At 43.7% G+C, this 26180-nt stretch overlaps 1 protein-coding gene across 1 annotated transcript in view; it reads left to right on the forward strand.

Annotated features, from left to right (window-relative positions):
• The window catches only part of HTT (huntingtin), a 337153-nt gene that overhangs the window by 239325 nt on the left and 71648 nt on the right, over positions 1-26180 (forward strand). Inside the window, exons 42-44 of the mRNA XM_061584691.1 lie at positions 9623-9758; positions 18509-18688; positions 25458-25634. Coding sequence (XP_061440675.1) covers positions 9623-9758; positions 18509-18688; positions 25458-25634 — 493 coding nt within the window. The remainder of the gene's footprint in view (positions 1-9622; positions 9759-18508; positions 18689-25457; positions 25635-26180) is intronic.

The raw sequence follows: 26180 nt of genomic DNA on the forward strand, positions 1-26180 counted from the left end.
CTCAGAAGTGACGGAAGGTGTGCTCACTGTGTTTCCATGCTAGACACTGACAGATAAGAGACCCTTTTTCAGTGTGAAGCATGGAAGTCTGTGTCTGACTCTTTGTGAGTAGGCTGTGTATTTATGCTTCTCCCCACCCCTTCACCCACTTTGGGCTTTGTGCCTGGCTGCTGCTGGTAAAGTACCCCAACCACTTTTCCCTGAGGGAATGTGGCCCTTGGGAAGGATAAGGTTCCTCATCCCTGATTTCAATCAAGGTTCTAACTAGTGTGGTTAGGAAATGTAAGGTCTGTGCCATAGGCAGCTGTCAGAGGGGAGCCAGGAGTTGTGCCAAGAAGTAAGTTGCGATGGAGCAAGCCAAGGATTGGAGCCCAGGAAAAAGGCAAGAGTCAGAGCTAAAGATACATCAAAACATAACAGACCTGGGAAGAACCATTGCTGTTCTGGCAAAGGTCTTAATAGGCAAAACCAAAGCACTCTCAGTACAGCACTGCCCAGGAAGAAGCCTCAATCTGTAATTTTGGTGATTTACAGCTGCATATGGAACTAAGGGTTATCAGTTCTAACTCCTGTGACTCCTGGCAGAGAGTTATATTTTCTACACGTACAGTAAGCATCTACAGAAGGCTCCTGTGTTCAGAGAATGGAGCTTCTCTGATTATGTGTTCCTTCCTCAGACTTCTGGTCCCATTCCCATAGCTATATAGGGGAAAGTTTAAATTGGATGGCATTTTGGAAACATTTCATATAGCTTATCCATATACCTATTAGTATGTTTCTATTGTTGTTGCCGTGCTGCTTCCAAAAAAATAAAACACCCCGAAGGATACAGAAATTCAAAGCATAAACTTATATTTGGAATAGCCTCATTATTTTAAATGCAGGGTTTTGTTTGTTGATTGATTTTGCTGCTAAAGTTCAAAACTTTAAACAATAAATTTTTTGGCGATTCCAGAGTGAGGCAGTTCGTCTGGGAAGTTCCCACCTTTGGTAACCAGATAGGACCATTAGCAGGAAATGAAGCTAATGAAACTTTTCTTTTTCCTAGCAGAATGTAAGCCAGCCTAATATGGGTTAACTATGTCTTCTTCCTTACCCTAGGCGGGAAACCATGTGACTAAATTCCATCACTTCCTCCATCCTTCCTCTTTCTTTTCAGTTTTAGTTTTATGCCTTGCTCTAGCAGTACTCCATATCCTCCCATCTATACTCCTAGTGCTCAGCTAACTTCTTCCTCCCCTTTCTCCTTTTTTAGTACTTTTTTACTTCTCTCCTTCTTGTTTTCCACCTAAAAAAAATCTTCCCTTTTCTTCGTCTTTATTTAGCCTTCTCTTCCAGGTAAGATTCAGAACAAACAAAGGAATCAGCTGCAATTGATATGCAAATGGAGAAAGAGAAGGCAGCAGTATCAGGGGTTTAAAAGTCTTCCACAGATAAGAATTCTGTTTTTCACAGAGCACAGGAGCTACTGCTGCCTTCCTTATGTCCGCATCTTCTCACCTCTCTGAGCAGGCATGGCACACCTTAGATGGTCATAGAATGCTATGCATAAACATAGACAGGGCAAATGTTTCAGACGGACAGTTGTTTCATTTTCATGAAAATTGTACTTTGGATAGAAGGAAAAACCCCGACAGAGGCCACATGGATCAGGCATGAATAGCTGTGGCATATCAGGCTCAGCATCTTAGGACTCCTAGGAAGATCAAAGCACATTCTGCGAGGCAGCAGCTGCAGCTGCAGTATTAACCTGCAATGCTAATATTCAGGATATTTCTAGAGCCATTTCATGGGCTTCTGTGCCCAAATGGATTTTTCACGCATAAACAGAGGCAGCCTTTTGAAGGTGTGTGCTGCAACGTGTTCTGCTTCAATGAGCTGTGTTCTGTTTCCCACCCTATGTACATACAGGTTCTGGTACATCCCACAGTAGACTGACTTGTGTTCTGCTAGGAAAATGGAACATTGGGTGCTTAACTGTGAATGAGCCTTTTCAAGCAGAATATGCAATCCAGCCACAGCCACACCCTGTTTGAAAACTGCTCACTGCAAGCCTCGTGCACCAGTCATTATACGGAGAGACTGTGACACTCCTACTCTCAGTACAGTTAAGTTATAGCCATGCTTTTAGATTCTGTTTTTTATCTGGTTTTCCATGCTATATTCTATTTATGTGTGTTATCTTTACAAGTTATCTGTGGTCTAGCAGGAGCATCCATCAGGCTGGGCATGAAAATAAAACAAAGAGGAAGGATGGAGGAAGTGATGAAATTTAGTCACATGGCTTCCTGCCTAGGGCAAGTAGGAGGACATAGTTAATCCACAGTAGGCTGGCTTGTATATTCTGCTAGAAAAGGCCCATTCATGGTAAGTACCCAATGTTCCATTCAGTCCCCAAACTGCCCTGTCTGCTTAGCAATGAACAACAGATCTTGTTTCCAAGCAGTCCTAAATTGGCTCCCAAAGAAAAGGAAAACCAAGAGAGACTGGTTTTCTCTTCTCTACCTTCCTCACCCCCCTGAAAGGTACAGTTCACTCACATCATGCTACAGCATCAGTGCCTTTTGCTTGTGCAGCAGCGAAAACAGCATCTCTGCTCTGCTCCTATCAGCATCATCTCCAAATAGAGGGGACGGTGTAAAAGCTGGAACAGAACAGGCCGGAACGGGCCCTTTATAAAAGAAATTGATGCCAAAAACACTGGGATGTGTTAGAGACACTTGAGAACAACATTTAGAACGGTGACTTCCCAGCGAGCCAGACCCACCAAATTCACTAGTCCCACATGACTACATGGGATGCATGCAAATAAGACACAAAACTTCTGCACAAACCACGTTCCGATACCCATTCCAGGCTATAATACGCTTTTACGTAAAACAGCCCGGAACGGTGACTTCCCAGCGAGCCAGACCCACCAAATTCACCAGTCCAACATGACTACATGGGATGCATGCAATAAGACACAAAACTTCTGCGCAAACCACGTTCCGATACCCGTTCCAGGCTATAATACGCTTTTACATAAAACAGCCCGGAACGGTGACTTCCCAGCAAGCCAGACCCACCAAATTCACCAGTCCAACATGACTACATGGGATGCATGCAATAAGACACAAAACGTCCACGCAAACCAAGTTCCGACACCCATTCTGTTCTATAATACTATAAACAATATAGTACATTGTTGTTTTTCTTTCCTAGCAAGGTTTTTGTAGTAAGCTATACTAGTATTGAATGCAACTACAGATAGCTTTTGGTGCTATAGAATAGTTGCAGTTTACTCTTCTTCCCACTAGGGGCACTATAAGATCTGTTGGTCACTGCAGAGACAGGATGATCCCTTCTTTTTTCAGACCAAAAAGGCAGCAGCCCAGGTATGCTATATTTATACTGTGAAGGTGGCTCAGTGGCAGCAAGTAGTGTCTTCTCTCATTACCTACAGCAGAAAAGCCATGAGTGTAGTATACATGCATAAGTTTGAGCAACATTCACCATTTGAAGCTCTTGAGATTTTGGAAAACCCAGTAGCTGCTAAGCCAAAATGTGGGCAGCTGTTTGTCTATAACTGCCAAGGCCACAAACATGAAAAAGATGACTGGAGATGTGATCAGTACAAATGGATTCAAAAAGGAAGGCATTTGTTGCCAAGGGGGGATCCTCTGGTATGAAAGATATACTTTCAAAGACTATTTAACGCAGAACAAGTGTTGTTTCACAGATACGCATATGAAGTGCCTGATGGAAGTGTAGGCAGAGTAATTGTCCATTACCTTGGACAGGATGAGAGACCTGAACCATCTGTGCCTCATGGAAATATGAAAAAATATCCCAGGAGATGTCATGTACGTAGCATGCCTTCTGTATTGTCAGAAGCTATGGGGCAGAAACACTTTGGCCCATGCAAAGTTTACCAGTGTAAAATAGCAACAACAATAGTTTCAGCTGAACATATGAAAGTAATGCTGCCTAAAGATACACAACAAATAAAAAATAAACTGAAGTATGAGAAACAGAAAAACAGAATCAGCCATGATGATTTATATGGTGTGTATGAGCTTCACTATGCTCTGGAAGGGTTTGTATGTGAATTCACTCTTGTCCCTGAAGTGTCTGTAATTTTGGCACTTCCAGCAATTATTAGCATATTTGAAGAGGTGATAATGTTGAAGCCAAACACACTTTTGTCTTATGACACAACCTTTCAGCTTGGAGACTTCTATGTGTCACCTTTAATTTTCCAGTGTGCTTTCTTTGAGGAGAACCCAGCAATCCCTTTGGCCATACTGATCTATGATAAGCGCACAACAAATGTGCATGAGCGGTTTTTTTTATTTATAGGAAAACGTGTGCCCAAGATCCACTGTCGAGCCTCCGCTCTCTCTCGATGAGCAGGGAGAGGGAAGGCATGAATTGCAGGCGCCTCCACGGCCAGAAGGCGCGGAAGGTCCAGCTGTTGTTGCGTCTTTTCCAGCCTTGGAGGAAGGGAGTGTGTTAGATGCTCCGCCAATGCCCACGGGGGAACCCTCCCCCTTTCAGGATAGTGCTCAGCCGCCAAACGCCCTCTCGGAGCCGTTAGGGGAGGATTCCGAAAGAGCAGTAACTCCTCCTTTGCCAAGCGGTGAAAGAGTCGTAACTCCCCCTTTGTCCACCCGTAACTTAGAGATGTCTGAAGCTTCCCTGCCTTCTACTTCCCTGTCTGTTGATAAGGACCCTGTTTTGTCAGACGAGCCCTTGGAAGTTCGCCCCCCTTCACCTCGCTCTCGACGGCGGGAAAAGCGTACTGGTCAGAGGGCGGGGGTACGAAGGAGTGAGAGATTGCGCTCCAAACTTCCCCTATATAAGTCTGCTGAGTTGGGAGGGGGGTGTTGCGTCAACTCTCTTTTACGTTGCAGAGCATGTCTAAAGTGTTAGGGAATTATAGTGAGTTATTGTAGGAACTCTATGAAGCGCACTGCTTTTGATGTATCCATTACTCTAATAAAACAAGATTTACTTGCACCAACGTCTCAGCCTCTTGGGTCCGACTCTGGATGAGACATCAACAATGATTCCACTGTGATAGTCACAGACAGAGAAGCAGCCATTGTGCATGCTATTGCGAAAGCTATTCCAGGCTGTGCACATGTCCTTTGCTGGAACCATATTATAAAAGATGTAGAATTCTGGGTCTCTGCACATGAAGGAGGGAAAGGTGATCGGGAAGTTTACATCAACAATATTCTTCAGCTTCTGGATAGTGAGAGTGAAGAGGAGTTTCTGAAATTGCTGCACAAATTGAAAGTAAAGTGGAGTGCAGGCTTCCTCAACTATTTTGGTCAGAAGCTGAGAAAAGTTGTTATGACAAGCTGTGGAAGATGGCTCTTGGAAAAAAGAGGGATCTATAAGGGAACCAGTGGCATCACCACAAATGTGTCTGAAAGCATGAATGCCGTGTTCAAGAGGCTATGCAGTGAGAAGGAACTGAACATGGATGAAATGGTTTTGGTTTTTTATTTCCTTCAGACGTATTACCTAAAAGAAATTTTAAGAGGATTGTGTGGAATTGGAAATTACCACCTCTTAGCAGAACATAATAGCAGAAAATTAAATCCTGATACTACACAGTTTCCAGTAGACTGTGTTCCTGTAGATGACATTGTGCATTTCATAAAGCAGGGAAAGATGGACACAGACCATGTGTCTGAATTTCAAAGAAAAGACTGTAAATCAAAGACTATGGAAGGTCTAGCAGATTTAATTGTAAAGCAAAACCGCATATTCTTACAAGCACAGTCTGGCTGTTTCCTGATCAGAGGATTACGTGAGAAGGAATATGTGGTGAAATTATTTCCAAAAGAAACATGTTCTTGCAACAGTTCCAGGACATGCTACCATATTATGGCAGCACAGATGTCTGTAGGAAAAAGTCTTCATCGGACAAAGGTAATGTATTCTCTGAAAAAATTGAGGATGAGTGGACGAAAAGGAAAATCTGGAAGAAAGAAACCTAGACAAAAAGATGAGTTAACCATATTGGCTGCATCAGATTCCCTTCTGATGCATGGTTATACTGCAACTGATGCCTCCCAAGAGAGAATGAGAAAAACGAAAATCAAGCTGCTAGCAAGGGTTGCTAGGGTTAGGGTTAGGGCAATTATCATCCTTTGCCTTTAATCTTGAGCAGGAAGCCCCCTATTTTTCAAGTACCCCTCAAAAACCTACTCAAGGAAAGCTGATGGGGAAAAAAGAACATGTTCCATGGGAATCTATAACATGCTATCCACGCATGAGAAATTCAACCATACAAAGGGTCTATATAATGCAGATGACATGAACTCTCCTCTGGAGGTGGAGTCTGAGCCCAAACACACAAGACCACTTCTTGGGACCCGGTTTTTTCCTGTGATAGCACATCTATTTCACAGAAGGCAAACTCTATTTCTCTCCCCCTTCTGCCAGCCGACTTGCCCCTCCAATCTCTCTTTCTCTCTTTCTCCCCAATTCACCAGCCATTTGCAACCTGATAGCAGCACCAATAGTGCTGCTTAGTGGACCTACAAACAGCAAGAAAGGGTATTGCTGATCACCCCAGAAGTTTCTTGGTCATCCTGTGTTCTCTCCCATTTCCCAACAAAAGGAGAGGCAGCAACAAGTGTGGTTGGTGAATTTTGGTAGGTCTGGCTGATTGGAAAGTCACAGTTCTGGGCTGTTTTACGTAAAGGCGTATTATAGCCCGGAACAGGTATCGGAACGTGGTTTGCACAGAAGTTTTGTGTCTTATTGCATGCATCCCATGTAGTCATGTGGGACTGGTGAATTTGGTGGGTCTGGCTCGCTGGGAAGTTGCCGTTCCGGGCTGTTTCATTCTGTTCTGGAGGGCATTTTGGTTGTTAAAGGGTTAATAAAAATCCTATTGGAATGGTTTTTGTTCCTAAATGTTGTTCTCAAGTGTCTTTAACACATCCCAATGTTTTTGGCATCAATTTCTTTTATAAAGGGCCCGTTCCGGCCTGTTTCATTCCGTTCCGGCTTTTACACCATCCCCAAATAGAGCCAATTTAATGACAAGCTTTTAAAGCTCGTCCTCCATGAAGTTAAAAGGTCTACTTGACTGCATTTAATGCATCTGTGGCCAACTTTCTTTGTGCTGGGGCTATATTCTTGTCAACTAATAACTCTGCTTCAACGGAGGCAGCTCTGTGTAAGGAAAGCAAGGATGAACTGTGCAAAATTGCTTGCTCAGCATCCTTAGCAGACTCATCCCTGGATGTAGTTCAGATTTCTGCCAGAACCATGATGCAGGAACATTTGGCTACATTATTGGGAGGTAGGTTCAGGGTCCCAACTCACACAGGTTTGATAGTAGAAACCAAGACCAAAAAGAAAACCCTTTCACTACAAAAGGAGGAAAGGGCAGCCACTAGGACCTGTTCCTTTCATGACCACAATACCTTCAGTCACACTAGGACCTACATAAGATTCAGAATGAGTTGGCAACAAGTCTCAACAGCCTAACGACTCCCAACCCATCTCTAACCCTTCCAACTCTAGAGGAGGAAAGAGACCATGCTGTATGTTACACCAAACCAGCTGTTCATCCCCCCAGGATTGAGGGCTGCTTCCTCCATTTCTTTGCAACAAATGAGAGGTCTTGTTCAGTTGTGAAATGCTGTGGAATTAGAAACAATCTCAGGGAACAGGTTCACAAGTTTCAGTCAAAGAACCCAGCTACGCACACTCTAATACTCTTGGCAGTCCAACATCTGGCTATTTATTTGTTTATATTACTGCTTAATGCCAGAGTAGGCTTCTAAGTGGTTTGCAAAATAAAAAACCCAGAAAAAACAGAGCCATTAAAAGACAAATATCCACAGTTATAATGCACAATAAAAATGGCATTGAAACAATACAGCAATTACAAAAGGCTGTAAGACTTTCAAGACTTAAGTACAAAAGGCAGAAGTCACCAAGTCCATAGATCAGAGTCTGCTTTATATTTTTATCATACCAAAGAAAAATGGGGGTGAGAACTATGCTAGATTTCAAATAGCTACACTGAAGAATTGAAATAGCATTTCCAGACTGAGACTTGAAAATCGGTAATAAAATCCTTCCAACAGAAATGACTTCCGGTCATCAGTGGAGTTGTCCAAAATCTGTCTCCATATAGCATTTCTCAGGGAAGCAGAGAACACAGGAAGTTACTGCACTTTGCCTATGTAGGCCACCGCTTCCAGTACAGAACACTGCATTTTGATCTGTCCTCCACTCCCAAGCTCCCAAGCAATATGAGTGAACATGCAATATGAGTGAACGTCCTTCACCTGTAGGGAATTTCTGTTTATTCTTACCTGGATGACATTTTAATTAGATTTCCCAATTTACCACAGGGAACCCAAGATGTTCGCAGGATATTGTACCTCCTATCACACAGGTTTATGATAAACTGGGAGAAAAACAACCTTTTGCTGAACCATAGGATCCAATGCCTGGGAGTATGGATTGACATGATCCAGGACAAGGAGGAGAAGATTATGGAATCAATAATCAAGATAATGTTGAACAAAAACTAGGAATTGATAGCAATGATGAAGCTCTTGAGTTTTTAGATGCCCTTCTGAGATGTTATCTCTTGAGCAAGATTACACATGAAATCCATGCAGATCCTGCTACTCTACTAAAAGCAGATCGCACAGATGAGGCAGATTAGACTGATTATAATGAAATAGTTTATACAGGATTTCAGGTGGTCAGCTTTCCCAGGCAGACTGGAATCAGGGCCCCTACTTGCAAGCACCCTGATTACAGCAGATATGAGCCAGCTCCACAGGAATGCATCTCCAGAAAATAGTACAGGTAACATGGTTGATAGCTGGGGTAAATGGAGCTCCAGGCTATAAAATTAGCGTTACAGATGTTTTTGCCCATCATTGGACATGATAATACACAATATGAATATGAGACACCAAGAAGGGACAAGATCAACTTCCCTACACGTGGAAACCAAGTTATCACCTGGGCAGAAATACACCTGTTGTCACTAAGAGTGGCTTATGTGGAGAAAATAATAACATTCCTCTGGATTGGCTCTGCCAACTGTTACTGAATGAGATGGAATGGAAACTGCATCCAACAACCCTGCATCCAACAAACTGTATCCAACAACCTTCCAACAGATATGCAGATACGCACCCCCAGGATGAACCTTTTTTCAACCAACCAGGAGACTGTATTCTTCTCACACTTCCATTGCCTTCAGGTATCCAATGTATGTTCCCATTTCCTGTCAATGGCCTTTCCTGGTTACCAGAGGGGGTTCATCCCAATCATTGATGTCTGCTCACCTGATTTACAGTACATAAATTGGCTTGTGATCTTTGATGGTTCTGGGAGGCAAAGTGCCATATTAACTTCAATTTTTGCTCAGTATAGAAGGTTCCGTATATTGTTGGCGTGTGTGTCTTCCCCTTTAAACGTAACATTGCAGCGTAATTAAATGGCACTTTGGAAGAAAATGATACGTTAATTGCAAAACAAAGAATTACTGTTCAAACTGGAAGAAAGTTTGGAAAATGTTATTTTCTAGAAATCCAAGTCTGCATTTAGGAGTAAAAACATTTTCTCTCCCCCTCTCTCCCAGAAGGCACAGTCTTTCTAAATTGCTTAGCCCTCAGATACACGGAGATGACAGTGATGCAGATTCTGAATCTAAACTTGGTATGTGTAATCGAGAGATAGTCCAAAGAGGGGCACTCATCCTTTTTTGTGATTATGTGGTAAGTTTTGAATTATTCCAAATAATTGGTTTCCCCCCATTTTTTTTTATGGTGATCTGCCTTTAATTTTGTGTGTTTTACATTTTGTGTGTAAACTAATCAGTTGTGGTGATTATTCACTTAAGGTTATTATCTTAGTCACATCTAGCTATGTTTGAAAGCTCCTCTGTGCAGAGGCCTATTGTCATATGCTGCGAAGATCCATGTACACTGTGTTGTTGCTAGATAAATAGCAACTCCAGGAGAATACCTGTAATGATTTTGATGTACAGTGTTGTATATAAATGTGGCACTACCATTTCCTGAACCCTCTTCTTCCTCAGTTGTCTTCTTTCTGCCCATTAAACGATTCATTTTAGTGTCAATCATTTTGGAGAGCAGAGTGCCACATTTTGGAACTCTACCTAAATATAAAGTTGTTTCAGCTTATATTTGCCTAAAGTAAACAGGTCAGTACAGTGGACAGCTTCTTAAAGTCAATGGACATTCTAGAATTGTTGGTCAGGATATTGCAGCAAGTACCGATTAAATATTTCTGGATATTTTTAAAGCAATATGAGTGAACATGCGTTTTTCCATTTTTTCCAAGGAAAACAAATATATGCAAAATTGACTTTCTTGTCAAACCTAAACATATTTTACTTCTTTAACAACATAAAATGCATCATTTTAACTTAGCATATAAAAGCATACTATTTGGCATATTTATTAAATTCTTAATCTTACATATATTTGCTTAGAAATAATACCCACTCTGTTTAATAACTCTGGAGTTGTACGATGCACACAATAGGAGCATGGAATGTGAGAAGCATGAACCAGGGAAAGTTAGAAATTGTCCAGAAAGAAATGGAACGTATCAACATTACAATACTTGGCATGAGTGAATTAAAATGGATGGGAATGGGACATTTTCAATCAGGCAACTACAAAATATTTTATGCAGGAAATGAGAAGTTAAGAAGAAACGGGGTTGCTTTAATAGTGAGATGTGATGTAGCAAAAACAATTAAGAGCTATAACACAAGGTCTGAGTGAGTGATATCAATTAGATTCAACGGGAAACCTATTAACAGGACCATCATCCAAGTCTACGCTCCAACAGCAAATGCAGAAGAAGAGGAATTGGAGAGATTTTACACAGAAGTACAGGAAGAAATTGATCACACACCAAAACAAGATGTGCTGATAATCATGGAGGACTGGAATGCAAAAGTAGGGAACTGAGAAGAACTAGGAATTGTGGGGACATGCAGCTTAGGAGATAGAAATGAAGCAGGCGAAAGACATCGAATTCTGTGAAGCCAATAATTTGTTTCTTGCAAACACATTTTTTGAGCAACCAAAAAGACGACTGTATACATGGACATCACCAAATGGTCAATATAGGACTCAAATTGATTATATAATTGGTAGCAGAAGATGGAGAAGTTCCATACTTTCTGCGAAAACAAGACCAGGGGCAATCTGCAGTACAGATCATGAACTGGTCATATCGAAAATCAAAGTAGAGCTAAAGAAGAAGAACAAAGCAATCATATTGCCAACATACAATTTAAATAACATCCCAGAAGAATATAAAGATCAAATAAGGAACATATTTGAGGCTTTAAACGTAGTTGACAGAACCAGAAGAAATATTGATTGAAGTCAGAGACATTATCAGGGAAGAATGCAAAATGACAATACCTCTAGTTAAAAAGAGAGAAAGACCTCAATGGATGACTGAAGAAACTCTTAAAACAGTGACTAGTACGTAGGGACAAAGAGAACTGTTATAATTATTGTATAGAAAAAGAAGAGGACAACAAAAAGGGTAGAACAAGAGCCCTATTCCAAAAGATTAGAGAAATTAAAGGAAAATTTAAATGGAGAGTAGGGATGTTGAATAATCAACAGGAGAACACACTGACTGGCCGAGATGAAAGAAAAGGAAGATGGAAGCAATACACTAAAGAACTCTGTAACAGAGATGCAAGGATGACAGATTCATTCATGGAGGAACCGTATGATGAAGAACCAGAAAGCTGCTCTTAAAATACTTGGAAGAAACAAATCACCAGCTACAAGCTACTGAGACTGAATCTGTCCAAAGTTTGACAAAAATTTGTCAACAAATATGGAAAACTAAACAATGGTCTATAGACTGGAAGCATTCAATATACATCCCAATTCCAAAGAAAGGGGATCCCAGGGAATGCAGTAATTATCAAACTATTGCCTTAATAACCCATGCAAGTAAAGTAATGCTGAAATTCTACAACAAAGGTTCTTACCATATATGGACCGAGAAATGTCATACATCCAAGCTGGATTTAGAAAGGGAAGAGGCACCAGAGATCATATTGCAAACATACGTTGGCTAATGGAACGGACCAAGGGATTTCAGAAGGAAATTACCCTGTGCTTTATAGATTACAGCAAAGCCTTTGATTGTGTAGACCATGAAAAACTATGGAATGCTTTAAAAGAAATAGGGTTGCCACAGCATCTGATTGTCCTGATGCACAACCTGTACTCTGGACAAGAGGCTACTGTAAGGACAGAATATGGAGAAACCGATTGGTTCCCTATTGGAAAGGGTGTGAGACAGGGGTGTATTTTATCACCTTACTTGTTTAATCTGTATGCAGAGCTTATCCTACAGAAAGCGGGATTGGACCAAGATGAAGGAGATGTGAAAATTGGAGGGAGGAATATCAATATTAAGATATGCAGACGATACCATTCTACTAGCAGAAACCAGTAATGATTTGAAACGAATGCTGATGAAAGTTAAAGAGGAAAGCACAAAAGCAGGACTACAGCTGAACATCAAAAAGACTAAAATAATGACAACAGAAGATTTATATAACTTTAAAGTTGACAATGAGGACATTGAACTTCTCAAGGATTATCAATACCTTGTCAGTGTCATTAACCAAAATGGAATCAAAAGAAATCAGAAGAAGGCTAGGACTGGAGACGGCAACTATGAGAGAAGTAGAAAAACTCCTCAAATGCAAAGATGTATCACTGAACAGTAAAGTCAGGATCATTCAGACCATGGTATTCCCGATCTCTATGTATGGATGTGAAAGCTGGACAATGAAAAAAGAGATAAGAGAAAAATCATCTCATTTGAAATGTGGTGTTGGAGGAGAGCTTTGTGCATACCACAGACTGTGAAAAAGACAAATAATTGGGTGTTAGAATTAAACCAGAGCTATCACTAGAAGCTAAAATGATGAAACTAAGGTTATCATACTTTGGACACATAATGAGAAGACAGGATTCACTAGAAAAGACAATAATGCTGTGAAAAACAGAAGGGAGTAAAAAAAGGGGGAAGGCCAAACAAGAGATGGATTGATTCCATAAAGGAAGCCACAGACCTGAACTTACAAGATCTGAACAGGGTGGTTCATGACAGATGCTGTTGGAGGTCACTGATTCATAAAGGTAAAGGTGTCCCCACACTTATAGTGTGAGTCGTTTCTGACTCTTTGGGTGATGTCTTGCGACCATCTATATGGGGTGGGATTGCCAGTACCTTCCCTGGCCTTTCTTTACCCCCCAGCATATGCCGGGTACTCATTTTACCAACCACGGATGGATGGAAGGCTGAGTGGACCTCAACCCCTTTTACCAGAGATTTGACTTCCTCCTTCAATTGGAATCAAACTCTGGCCGTGAGCAGAGCTTCGGCTGCGTTACTGCTGCTTACCAATCTGCACCACGGAGGATCTTTTTCACTGATTCATAGGGCTGCCATAAGTCGTGATCGACTTGAAGGCACATAACAACAACTGTTTACTCCCCATCCCAGGAAAGAGCACATAGAATTGCAGCCTCAAAAGTAAAAATGCCTCAGGCTAGAATCCTATACACACTTACCTGGAAGTAAATTCTGTTCAACCACATGGAGCTTGCTTCTAAGCAGATGTGAATACAGTTTGTAGCAGAATGTCTGTTTCATAGTCACTTGAGAGGAAAAATGAACAGGTCAAACTCAAGGGAGGGAAGAGGTCAAAAGACAGCACATGCAGGATTCTTGTTTCTAGTATCTCCAAACTAGATCAGAAGTCAACAGAAGGGCAAGGAACAATTTACAAGAAATCAAAGGCGCTGTGTGCGCCTTTCAGGAGGATGGCAGAACCCTCTAGTGAAAAATGAATGTTGGATTTGGCCATTGTATACATTTACAGTATACACAGAAATTAGCATTCTCTAATACTGTAGATTGCCTTACATTAAAAAGCCACACATTTTGAGTTAGTGAAACATTTTTTTAAAAATATTTCACTCATTTGAAAAGATGATTATTTTCATTGTTCCTCAAAATTTCCCATTGGAAAAAGGTGTGGGGTGGGTCATCGGGGGGGATGTTATTTTGCTGAGTGTTTTTTTCCCCGAGCCTTCACATCTCTGTGCAAGGGGGGCTCACTAAAGGCTTTGGTTAGTTAGATTTGTCTGTCCAGAATTTAATGTACATTTTTCCCCTCCCAAGATGTCTGGTGAACATGTCTGCCTCTGACTCATTCTGCTCTTGCTTCTTCTTTAGTGGTATTGGGGCTCTGTTCCTAGATTTAATTAAAAGCACTGTTCCCAAGAGAATTCTGTTAGAGGTTAGGCAGTGTGCACAACTCTTTAAAGAGTACCTGATTAAGGTAACACCCAGTCTACCTGAGCTCCTCTTAAGTATTGCTGCCTCTAGTAAGAGTGGAGTTTCTCACCCCCATGTTCTCTATAGATGTTTGGTTACGATGGGGGTGGCAAGTTTATGGCCTAAATCAGGCCCACAAAGCCATTTACAATGGCCTGCCAGTCCCCAGCTTCCTCCTCAATACAGCATTGGGGTTCTTGAGAGGTTTAAATCTGTTCAGCAAGCCTGGCAGTGCGATGAAGAAATTCTTCTGTTACAGCACCGGGCTTGGTGGAGAGCTTTATTTATTTATTTATTTTATTTTATTTTATTTTATTTATATACCGCCCTAAGCCCGAAGGCTCTCTGGGCGGTGTACAAAAAGATAAAAAACAAGCAATATATAAATACAATAAATACAATAAATCAAGAAAACAAAACAAACAATAAAAGAACCAAACAACATCCAAAAATACAAATAATGATGAAAATACCATTAAAACACACATTAAAATGCCTGGGAGTATAAAAAGGTTTTCACCTGGCGCCGAAAAGATAGTAGCGTCGGTGCCGGGCGCACCTCATCGGGGAGGCTGTTCCACAGTTCGGGGGCCACCACAGAAAAGGCCCTGGTTCTAGTCACCACCCTCCGAGCTTCTTGATGGGATGGCACTCGGAGGAGGGCCTTAGATGTTGAGCACAGTGTCCGGGTAGGTTCATATTGGGAGAGGCGTTCCACCAGGTATTGCGGTCCCATGCCGTGTAGGGCTTTATAGGTCAAAACCAGCACTTTGAATCTAGCTCGGAAACAAACAGGAAGCCAGTGCAGACGGGCCAGAACAGGTGTTATATGAGCGGACCTTCTGGTCTGCGTCAGCAATCTGGCCACTGCATTCTGGACTAGTTGTAGTTTCCGAACAGTCTTCAAGGGCAGCCCAACGTAGAGCGCATTGCAGTAGTCCAGTCTAGAAGTTACCAGAGCATGAACAACTGAGGCAAGGTCGTCACTGTCCAGATAGGGACGTAGCTGGGCTACCAGGCGAAGATGGTAGAAAGCATTCCGTGCCACCGAGGCCACCTGGGCCTCAAGTGACAAGGAAGGATCAAAAAGAACCCCCAAGCTACACACCTGTTCCTTCAAGGGGAGTGTAACCCCATCAAGAACAGGATGAACATCCTCCATCTGGGCAGTGAAGGCACTCACCAACAGCGTCTCGGTCTTGTCTGGATTGAGCTTCAGTCTGTTAGCTCCCATCCAGTCCATTATCGCGGCCAGGCAGCGGTTTAGCACGTTAGCAGCCTCACCTGAAGAGGATGAAAAGGAGAAATAGAGCTGCGTGTCATCAGCGTACTGATGGCAACACACCCCAAAACTCCTGATGACTGCACCCAGCGGCTTCATGTAGATGTTAAAAAGCATGGGGGACAGTACCGATCCCTGCGGGACTCCACAATGGAGAGTCCAGGGTATCGAGCAATGTTCCCCAAGCACTACCTTCTGGTGACGGTCCGCGAAGTAGGAGCGGAACCACTGCCAAGCAGTGCCCCCAACACCCAACTCCGCGAGTCTCCCCAGAAGGATACCATGGTCGATGGTATCAAAAGCAGCTGAGAGATCAAGGAGAATCAACAGAGTCACACTCCCCCGTCCCTCTCCCAACAGAGGTCATCATACAGGGCGACCAAGGCTGTTTCAGTGCCAAAACCGGGCCTAAAACCGGATTGAAATGGATTAAGATAATCAGTGTCATCCAAGAGCCCCTGGAGCTGGCCGGCAACCACCCGTTCTAGCACCTTGCCCAGGAACGGAACATTCGCCACAGGTCTATAATTGTTCAGTTTATCTGGGTCCAAAGAGGGTTTCTTCAGGAGCGGTCTCACCACCGCCTCTTTTAGGCAGTCAGGGACCACTCCCTCTCTCAGAGAGGCGTTTATTATCTCCTTGGCCCAGCCAGCGGTTCCGGTCCTGCCAGCTTTCACCAGCCAAGAGGGGCAAGGGTCCAGCACAGATGTGGTCGCCCGCACCAGTCCAAGGATCTTGTCAACATTCTCAAGCTATACAGACTGAAACTCATCCAATAAACAAGGACAAGACCGTGTTCTGGATGCTTCATTAGATCCCACTGCCATAATATTGGAGTCTAAGTCCCGGCGAATGCATGCAATCTTATCCTGGAAGTGCCTCGCGAACTCATCACAACGGGCTACAGATGAATCTATGATGTCCCGAGGGCCAGAATGTAAAAGCCTTCGTACGATTTTAAAGAGCTCCGCCGGGCGGGAGAGAGATGCCTTAATTGTGGCAGCAAAATAGCTCTTTTTTGCTGCCCTCACCGCTACTATATACCGCTTAGAAGAGGCACTCACCAAGGCATAATTGCATTCGTCGGGAGTTCGCCTCCATCTGCACTCAAGCCTCCTCCTCTCTTGCTTCATCAGTCTCAACTCCGAGGTATACCATGGAGCTGTATGAGCTCTACATAGGAGGGGGCGCATGGGAGCGATCGTGTCAACCGCCCGGGTCATCTCCGTATTCCACAATCCGACCAGGGCTTCGACAGGAGCGCCAGTCTTCTCAGTCGGGAAATCCCCTAGAGCCCTTTGGAAACCCTCAGGATCCATTAGTCTCCGGGGGCGGACCAATTTAATAGGTCCCCCACCCTTGCAGAGGGAAAGGGTCGCTGTGAGCCTAAACTTCAGCAAGCGGTGATCTGTCCATGACAATGGGGTAGATGAAAAACCCCCAACCACCAGATCACCATCTCCATGTCCAGTGGCGAAGATCAAATCAAGAGTATGTCCCGACACATGCGTTGGGCCAGTAACAACCTGAGACAGCCCCATGGGTGTCATGGAGGCCATGAAGTCCTGAGCCGCCCCAGATAGAGCAGTCTCGGCATGGACGTTGAAGTCCCCCAGTACCAATAGTCTAGGGGACCGCAGCAATACCTCCGAGACTACCTCTGTCAGCTCAGTTAGGGAATTTGTTGGGCAGCAGGGTGGGCGGTACACCAACAAAATTCCCAGTCTGTCTCTCTGGCCCAGCACAAGGTGGAGACACTCCAAACCAGTCGTCACCTGGACAGGGTGCTTGGTGAGTGAGAAAGAACTCCTATAGACCACAGCAACCCCACCTCCCCGTCCTTCGGTTCTACCATGATGCTGAACCGTATACCCAGGTGGGCAAAGCTGGGAAAGAGCAACTCCTCCCTGATCGCCCACCCAGGTCTCAATTATGCACGCCAGGTCGGCCACCTCCTCCACAATTAAATCATGAACAAGGGAGATCTTATGTTGTACCGACCTGGCGTTTAACAACAGCACATGGAGATCCGAAGGCTGACTGATAGGACAACCAGCAGTCCTGGGGATGTGAGGAGAACCGGAACAAGTCACAGACACTACTTGTCTGGGACGAGTTCCCCTTATCTGGCACGTTCTCCTCACAACGCCGTACCTCCCATTACCCGTCACTACGCTAATTGGGCCCCCGAAAGTCTCCCCGGTCGATGTATAATACTCTCTCCCAGGCACATATTAAAACCAATAAAACACACAATACACACTCACCAAATCACAGTCACCCACACAATGCACATTCACACCAATACACACTAAAATTCACACACAGACACACACACTGAATCAATCACGCACTACAATAAACATACATATAATACAATCAAACAGTATTAAAATAACTACAAAACTTCCAAATAAAAACTCACATACATCACAACTCAATCATTCTCAGCAAGTCCAGTGCTACGATGGGTATATGGTGCATGCCTGTGTGTGATGAGTGCATGTCTGTATGTGCTGCGTGCCTGCACATGTAAGAGGAAAAGAGGATTAGTGCAGTGCAAATGCATGTTCAGTGGCTGCTTTGGCTATGATTGTGGCTGGCATGAGGCTCTTGGAGCATTGACCAAATTTAAATGGGGTCCTTTGACTGAAAAATATTAAGTGTTTTTAATATTATTTAAATATTAATATCTGTGAGGTAAGATATCAATAGAGGAATTCACATGTAGAAAGCAACATTCTTGCCATCTTTCTGTTTTGTAGTGATCCATGTAAAAGCAATGCCTCAGAAATGATGGATCAAATTATTTTCCTTTTATAGTGCCAAAACTTGCATGATTCTGAACACTTAACCTGGCTGACAGTGAATCATGTTCAAGATCTTATTAATCTTTCCCATGAACCCCCAGTGCAAGACTTCATTAGTGCCATTCACAGGAATTCAGCAGCAAGCGGACTTTTCATCCAGGCTATCCAGTCACGATGTGAGAATTTTGCAGCTGTAAGTTGTTTAGAGTTTTAAGTATTCTCCACTAACCTTTTTCTGTGACTAACTCTTATCATGACTTTGTTTTACTGATTTGCATTGAAAAGTAAAAGTATAGAGCAGAATTCAAATAGTGAGGGTACTGAAGTGGGTGGTTTATGTCTGCGATCTATTTGAGATCATTTCACCAGTCTGAATGAGTAGGATTCCTTTGGGAAAGGTAGAGATATCAGACAGGTATTTCTAACTTTTTATTTTATTTTGACAGTTAATGTACCACTTCACTACAGTTTTCTCTAAGCGGGTTACAAGGAATATTATCAGTTGGGAATATGATCTTTCATAAAACAGAGCCCTGTATTTCATTTTTCAGTGGCCCCTTTCTCCCTTTATAATGAAGACTTTTTCACTTTTTACCCTTCTTAAAGAGAAAGTAGGAATCTGGCATACACATTTCTACCCCTAAGCCAAATGTATCTTGGGGTAATAGAACATCCCAAACAAAGTGTTGCAGCCTAGTGCCAAAATAAGACACAGACAACTAATATTGGGTTAAAGTAATGGGTCACTTTATTAAAACAGAATCCAATTAGAATGATGAACCTGCAGAGGGGAAATCAATTGCGGGAGCCTCCTGATGAACCAGGCAAAGCCTGCTTGCAGCTATAGGGCAACCAAACCTTGTCTGAGCAAGGGCCTGCCCCTGTGCCAGACCCCTACTCAGGCCACACCCTGAAGGTGCGTAAGGGGTCCAGCCCACGTCACCGCCCCTCTGTGCCCTGAAACTCCAGGCGGATGAGGCACGTTGGCTGCAAAGGTGACCTGTATTCTGCCTTCGGACCATATAGCCCTGAACTGCATGCCTCCAGACCTCCTATCACCCTCAAAGGTGCCTAAAGGTATCACCTAGCTGCCCTTCCTCTTTTAACCTTTCCCCGCACTTCTTTGCCATCAAAGGGGGACAAGCTTCTGCTTAGTCTCCCTTTACCCCACACCTGAGAAGAATCTTGTGTAGGCCCCTCTGCAGGTCCATGAGCATGATGTCATTGCCTATGTCAGTCATGTGAACCCTGTCTGGCCAAAACAGCTCCGACTTGTCGTGTCTTATCTCTGGGTGATGAATAACAAAAACCCCAGAGTCCCCAAGAGCCTTCCAGATTTGTCTGTTAACTTTTTTGTGGGTCCTGTCCATTCCCCTGAGATCCCCAATGCAATTCCATTTCCTGCGTGGAAGGATGTCCAACCACACCAGGTGCACCCCTGGCCAGTGACGTTCAATGGCCTGGAAGTCACTGCATGCCTATTTGATCAGGGCCTTGCCCTTCAGCAAACCCAAGTCATTACCCCCAAATGGATGACAAGAAACTGGGGCACAGTGCGTTCCATAGCCAGTTGGAACAATGCGGGGAGGAGCCCGTCCCAACAAATCCCACGGCGGCCCAGCCACCACACTGAGGCCCATTGGCTAAGCCCCAGCTGCATATCAAAGCAAGACTTAGCCGCTCTGTGGCCTGCCCAGAATACCATACTGTTACAAAAGGAGTCAAGCCTGAATGGAGGCCAGACTGATAGGGACTCTATATTCCTTGAGTTGCCAATAAGGAATAGAGACGAGACCAGAGTACCGTGAAAGTTTGCCTTTATTGAGCCTTTGCAAAGGGAGGGCCACCCTTAAGTGACTCTCCAGATTTGCTGACATCCATCATATTTATAGGCTACAGGTACGTCACACACATATCATCAGAAATGCATAGCTAATCAGAAATACATCATTATTTGATTTCTCAGCATCTATCTATTCTGGTCCACTTCTCTGTTCTCCCTCCAAACTTCCTTTATCCTTGACCTTTGGTCTGGTAAGCTGGGAACAACATTTTTAATTGCAAATGAAGCTGATAAGCGGAAAGACTCCCGTACTTTCTCATAAGGGAGGCAAACATATGTTTCATTTAATGTTATTTGATTTTATTCTACTATAACATTTTTAATTTTAACCCATTACAACAATACTGTAGCCACAGAGGAGGATGCACACCTGCTCCTTTCTTTTCCAGTGGTCTGCAAAAAATAAACATCAACTTAGGAGGAAGGGTGACAAGCTGTTAGTTGGCCATCTGCGTCCCAGCAAGTGGTCTAAAATAAGCTCTGTATGTGGCAGAGCGCCATCTGCCCACCGCCTGTAGCCTCTCCTTCGAAAAGCCCAGGTTGGCAGCTGCGGAGGCCGCATCTATCTGGAAGGAGTTTGTCCCAAAATTATGTGGGTCCACACCTAAATTGCGCAGTGTGGCCTTCGCCACTGCCCAGAACTGATACCTGGTAAGGGGCAGTGCATTCAGGTGCCCCTTCTGATGCTGGTCTGTCTTAGACCATCTGAGTTGCAGGAGGGCCCGCTCCACCTTCCAGCTGAGGTCGGAAACCAGACGGGCCCGAAGGGAGCATTCAGTCTTAGAACCTGCCATCACCTCCCCAATTCTAAAGGCCCCCCAAAATAGGGCAAGGGCAGCTGTATGATATAGCAGTGCCTCAAAGGGGGAAGAACATAAGGCCTTTCACTGTCCCTGCAGGCCAAACAGTAGCTCTGGGGAAAGGGGGAGGCAGGCATCCGGGGTGTGGGTACTCGCGGGACCAGCCTTCAAGCATCCAGCAGACCTGAAAATAGTCCTGAAAGCCCTGCACCTTGGCCAAGAAAGAGGCCTGAGAGCTTACCTCTGATGGTCCTGACCGAAAGGCCCTTCCTCTTGCCCTCTACGCAGAACTCAATAAGGGATGGGCCACTCCTGGGCGTAGCCCTTGTCCTCCTTGAAAATTGATAGCTCCCTACCTGCTCCCCAATAGCTGGCCAAAGTGCCGGGTGCAATGGACAGACTTATGGCCCTTTCCGATTCGCTCCTACAATCTCCCATAGCGCAGGGGGGACCACATCCCATTGTGCAGGGGGGACCGGGTTGAGCCCTTGCAAACAGCACCAGCTGGCGAAACCTCTCTATCTGGTTCCGTGATAGAGCATCGGCAATACTGTTACCAATGCCTGGGACATGGCATGCCAGGAACAAGATATTATAGCGAAGGCATTGCAGCACGAATGCTTGCACAGGGCACATGACGTTGGGGTTTTTCGAAGACAGGATGTTGATGATATGCACTGTAGATAGGTTGTCACACCAAAAGTGGACTGAGGAATTACACAACCTGCCCAGCCAGAGGGGCACTGCCACAACAATGGGAAATAACCCCAGGAAAGTAAGGTCTTGGGTTAACCCAGTCTGTGCCAGCACTGTGGCCAGCTGCCACGGCACCATGAGTCATTGAAAATAACCCCCAAACCGAAAGCACCCGAGGCATCAGAGTGCAGCTGGAGCTCAGCTTCCAACAGGTGTTCCCTTCTCCAAAGGGAAACCCCATTAAAGTCCCACGAAAAGGTCGCCCATATTAATAGGTCAGCTCTAAGGGCCGCTGTAACCCGCGTGTGATATGCTCATGATAAGCCAGACATGGCATTGTATACTCGCCCCAGGAATGCATGCCCAGGCACTGCTGCTCTGCACGCGAAGTTCATATGGCCAGCCAGTTCCTGGAGTGTAGACAATGTCACCTTCATGGACCTATCCACCTCTGCTATTTTCTCCCGAAGAGTAACCAGTTTGTCTTGAGGGAGCCTATAGCACTGGGCCATGGTGTTGATCTCAATGCCCAGAAAAGTGAGAATAGTGGATGGGCCCTTGGTTTTCTCAGCTGCAAGGGGGACACCGAGTTCCTTTGCCAGTGCGGCAAAATGGTCCATAAGGGCCTTACATACACCAGAATCTGCAGAGCCTGCAAACAGGAAGTCGTCCAAATAGTGCACTTCTGATTGCAGGCCTGCCTGTTTCCTGACTGCCCACTCAAGGAACGAGCTGAAGGGCTCGGAAACCGAACATGAAATCAAGCAGCCCATAGGCAATGCCCTATCCACATAATTGTCGTGCCAATTTGCCCTTTGCTGTTCTGTTGGTAAGAAGGTTAGTTTTTATAATTTTTAATTGAAATAATTCTTTTTTGAATTTTTCCTGTTCTGTATTGATTGGAAAACAAGCAGTTAAATGCTTTTGATAAATTCCTTTTTAGTAACCTGGTGATTTTTTACAGCTCAGCTGTATCTGCTTGTAACAATTTGGCACCTCCTTATCAGGAGAAGGGGCCTGGTTCCGTCAAGGCCGTAAAACTCCTTGGGTATGTTATGGTAAACTAGGAATAGGCGCCAGGTGTTGTGAGAACTTCCCTTTAACATTTCTATCAAAGAAATGTTAATTGGGTAATTGTCTCCGGCCGAGGGAGAAAAGTTTCCCATAAGAAGAGGTACCAAATTTTGAGCCGTTGTTCCATCTTGGAGCATTACCGAGCTTATGGGTATGCTCTGAATGGCTCCATTCCAAAGAGATCCTGACTGGTGACTCCCTGAGGGGAAGAAGGCTTTCTAGGCAAGATTCTAAGACGGTGTGAGTATTGCTATAGCAGATAGCTTTTGTTATTTTATTTTGTGCCAGAGACTTTCCTTTTGAAATTTGTGTGTGTATTTGTTGTTCCAAATTACTACATATACCCCTTTTATCCCTTGTAAAATCTTTTTATCTTTTTTCTAATTTTTTTTCTTTATAAATAAACTTTACTTATTTTAACACAGTGTGTTTATTTCAGAGATGGGGGTCAGTTCCTCGATTCAGTCCTTGCCTCTTGACCAAGCTACTGAGTAACTGAGAAAACTTTTCCCTGGGGCCTCAGAAGGGGCTAGGAGGGTTCTTAACCTCTAGTCCTGAGAGGCTCAGGTATTCACTGGGCTCTGGAATTCCCTTCGCCCCAGAGTATCAACCATAAGAAGGGTGGTGGCAATGCTACCTGGTAAGGGTGGTTTTGGTTAAACCCACCCTGCTAGTGCAAAAGTTGCTGGGCTCAATCAGCCAAGGTTGGAGATTGATTCCTGGGACAGTGTCAGTAGAAGAGGAGAACTCCCTGCTTTCACTACAATAATATTCACCTGCAAAAGCGAAGCCCAACAGTTCAAAGTCCTGTGGGTGGACAGGGAGGAGATGGAAAGCCGACTTGATGTCACACTTTTCCATAAGGGCCCCAGACCCTAACCATCCACACTGCACAGTCAAATGGTGTGTAGCGGATGGAACACATGTCCTGTGGGATAAAGTCATAATTGGGGTACCAACCTAAGCTGTTCATAGGTGCTGCACACCACAGAGGTCATCCGAGCCTCCAGTGATAAAGATGGACCCAGGATCACCCCCAGGCAATGCACCTGTACCTTTAGGAGGAGTGTAACCCTATCCAAAACCAGTGAGCTCCTTGACTCGGGAACCTCAGAGCTGCTTATCCACAGAGCCTCTGTCTTACCAGGATTCAGTCTCTGTTTTCTCTAAGAACATGAGTAAGGTTCATGAGCTGGTGTAGTAGAAGGGATGTGCACCAGATAAGCTAAAGTTAAGGGTGACTTGGAATTTTTCCAGACGCTGAGCAAAATGGCCAATATACAAATATACCTAAATATATGTGTCAGCACTAACAGTAATTGGTTGCAGGGACAATAAAAAATCTCTTGGTACATTCTCATATTTGTAGTTTTCTGAAAGGTGCACTGGTTTGTGGATTTCTTACATGAAATATGAATTGAGAGCTCATTGCACTTACTGGTTCTCTTTTCAAACATTTAGCAAGGGTCTCTCTTAGAGAACTTAGCTGCTGATGGCCCAACAATAGTTTTATCTCTACACCATGTCAGGAATCTGAATCTGGGGCACCATCAAATGGCAGGAGTTTTGTGCTTTCCTAAGAATAGACTGGCCCAGAATTCATGCTAAATCTACTGTTCATAGGTCTCAGAAATTGGTTCTACCATTTTTTAAAATCTTTCCAGTACATCCCAAAGGAAGGGATTGCCACATTACATGTGAGAATAGTCTTGCAGTTCTAATTAGTAAGACCATCGGTCATTAGGAAAACAGAAGTCTTGTAGATAACTTATAAATGGTGATTTCATAGGAATGGTGCCTAAATTGCTTTCATTTGAATGATTGAAGGAGCCTTTAGTGAATGCCTCCTCTACAAGTCAAGAATTGCTTCTTCAGAAGATGCTAGTTTCTTGAGATGTGACCATGTAGTGTGGAATCCCTCTCTGAGGATGTTAAGATTTACATTTCTATCCAATACATAGTGTGTTACCCTTGTCAAGCCTAGACGTTGCCTTTCCAGGAGGTGACACAGCGCAAACCAACCAAAATCAGAAAAAAGGCACCCATATTACAGTTGCCACTTGGGCATCCATAGGCAATGCTGGATCCATAAACAACCCCATGTTATAAACCTCATTCAGAGGGGAAGTGCAGCCTCATCCAGAATTAGCTGAATACCATCTCCCTGGTTAGATAGGTCACCTGCTATACTCGTACTTCTGTCAAAACTGGATTCAGCTTCAGTTTATTAGCATTCATTTATTGCTATCTCCAGGCACCTGTGCAGAATATCTACTGCCTCATTCTGAATTAGGATAGAAAAAAGAGATAGAGTTGGGTGTTATCAGCAGTGTGCAAGGAAAGGGAATGACACAAAGAGAAACTCACAGAAATAGTGTGAGCTCATTTTTTTGTGTTCATGTTTATGTTTAATCTGTGCCTGAGTTGAGCCTGTAAAGCCATTTAGAAATGGTTTGTTTTGTTCAAAACAGTTAACCTGCATATATTAGCTGCTTTTTGGTAGTTTAGTCTGAAAAAAACTCTCTAAATGTTTTTTTCTCCCTGTTTAGCCAACTGCAGTAAAGAAGACTCTACAATGCCTAGAGGGAATTCACCTCAGCCAGTCTGGTGCTGTGTTAATATTGTATGTGGACAAGCTGTTATGCACTCCATTTCGTGTGCTGGCTCGTATAGTTGATACCCTTGCTTGCCGTCGAGTAGAAATGCTTTTAGCTGCACCAGTGCAGGTATTATAATTATTGTTAGCATTATCATCATCTTGATCTATTACCCATCCTTCATCCTAAGGCAGGGGTCACCAACCTTTTTGGACCAGAGGACACATTTCAAATTTTGAGAGTGTGCTGAAGGCACCAGTCACAGAATGGCTGCCATGAGGGCATAATACAAAATGGCTGCCATGAGAGGGTGTGGCATAACACAAAATTAGAGAGTAGTTGCAGTGAAGCTATTCCCATAATTATATTTCCATACGAGAAAAACTTGACCTGTTAAATTTCTGCATGCTACACAGTTGTTAAAAGCACAGGGACCCGGTTTTTCTCCTATATCAAACTAGAACCAAAGCCTAGGCTGCCATCCTGTACCTACTTAGCTAGAAGTAAGCCTCATTCAATGCAAAGATAATTACTTCCGAGTAGACATGTCTACCATTGTACTGTTAAGTTAATGATACAGTGAATTCTTAATGAGTCTTAATGAGTTCTGGTCTTTAGTTCACATTTATTTATTTATTACATTTATATCCCACCCTTCCTCCCAGAAGAAGCCCA

Source organism: Rhineura floridana, chromosome 9 (genome assembly GCF_030035675.1).
Source record: "Rhineura floridana isolate rRhiFlo1 chromosome 9, rRhiFlo1.hap2, whole genome shotgun sequence".
Taxonomy (NCBI): domain Eukaryota; kingdom Metazoa; phylum Chordata; class Lepidosauria; order Squamata; family Rhineuridae; genus Rhineura; species Rhineura floridana.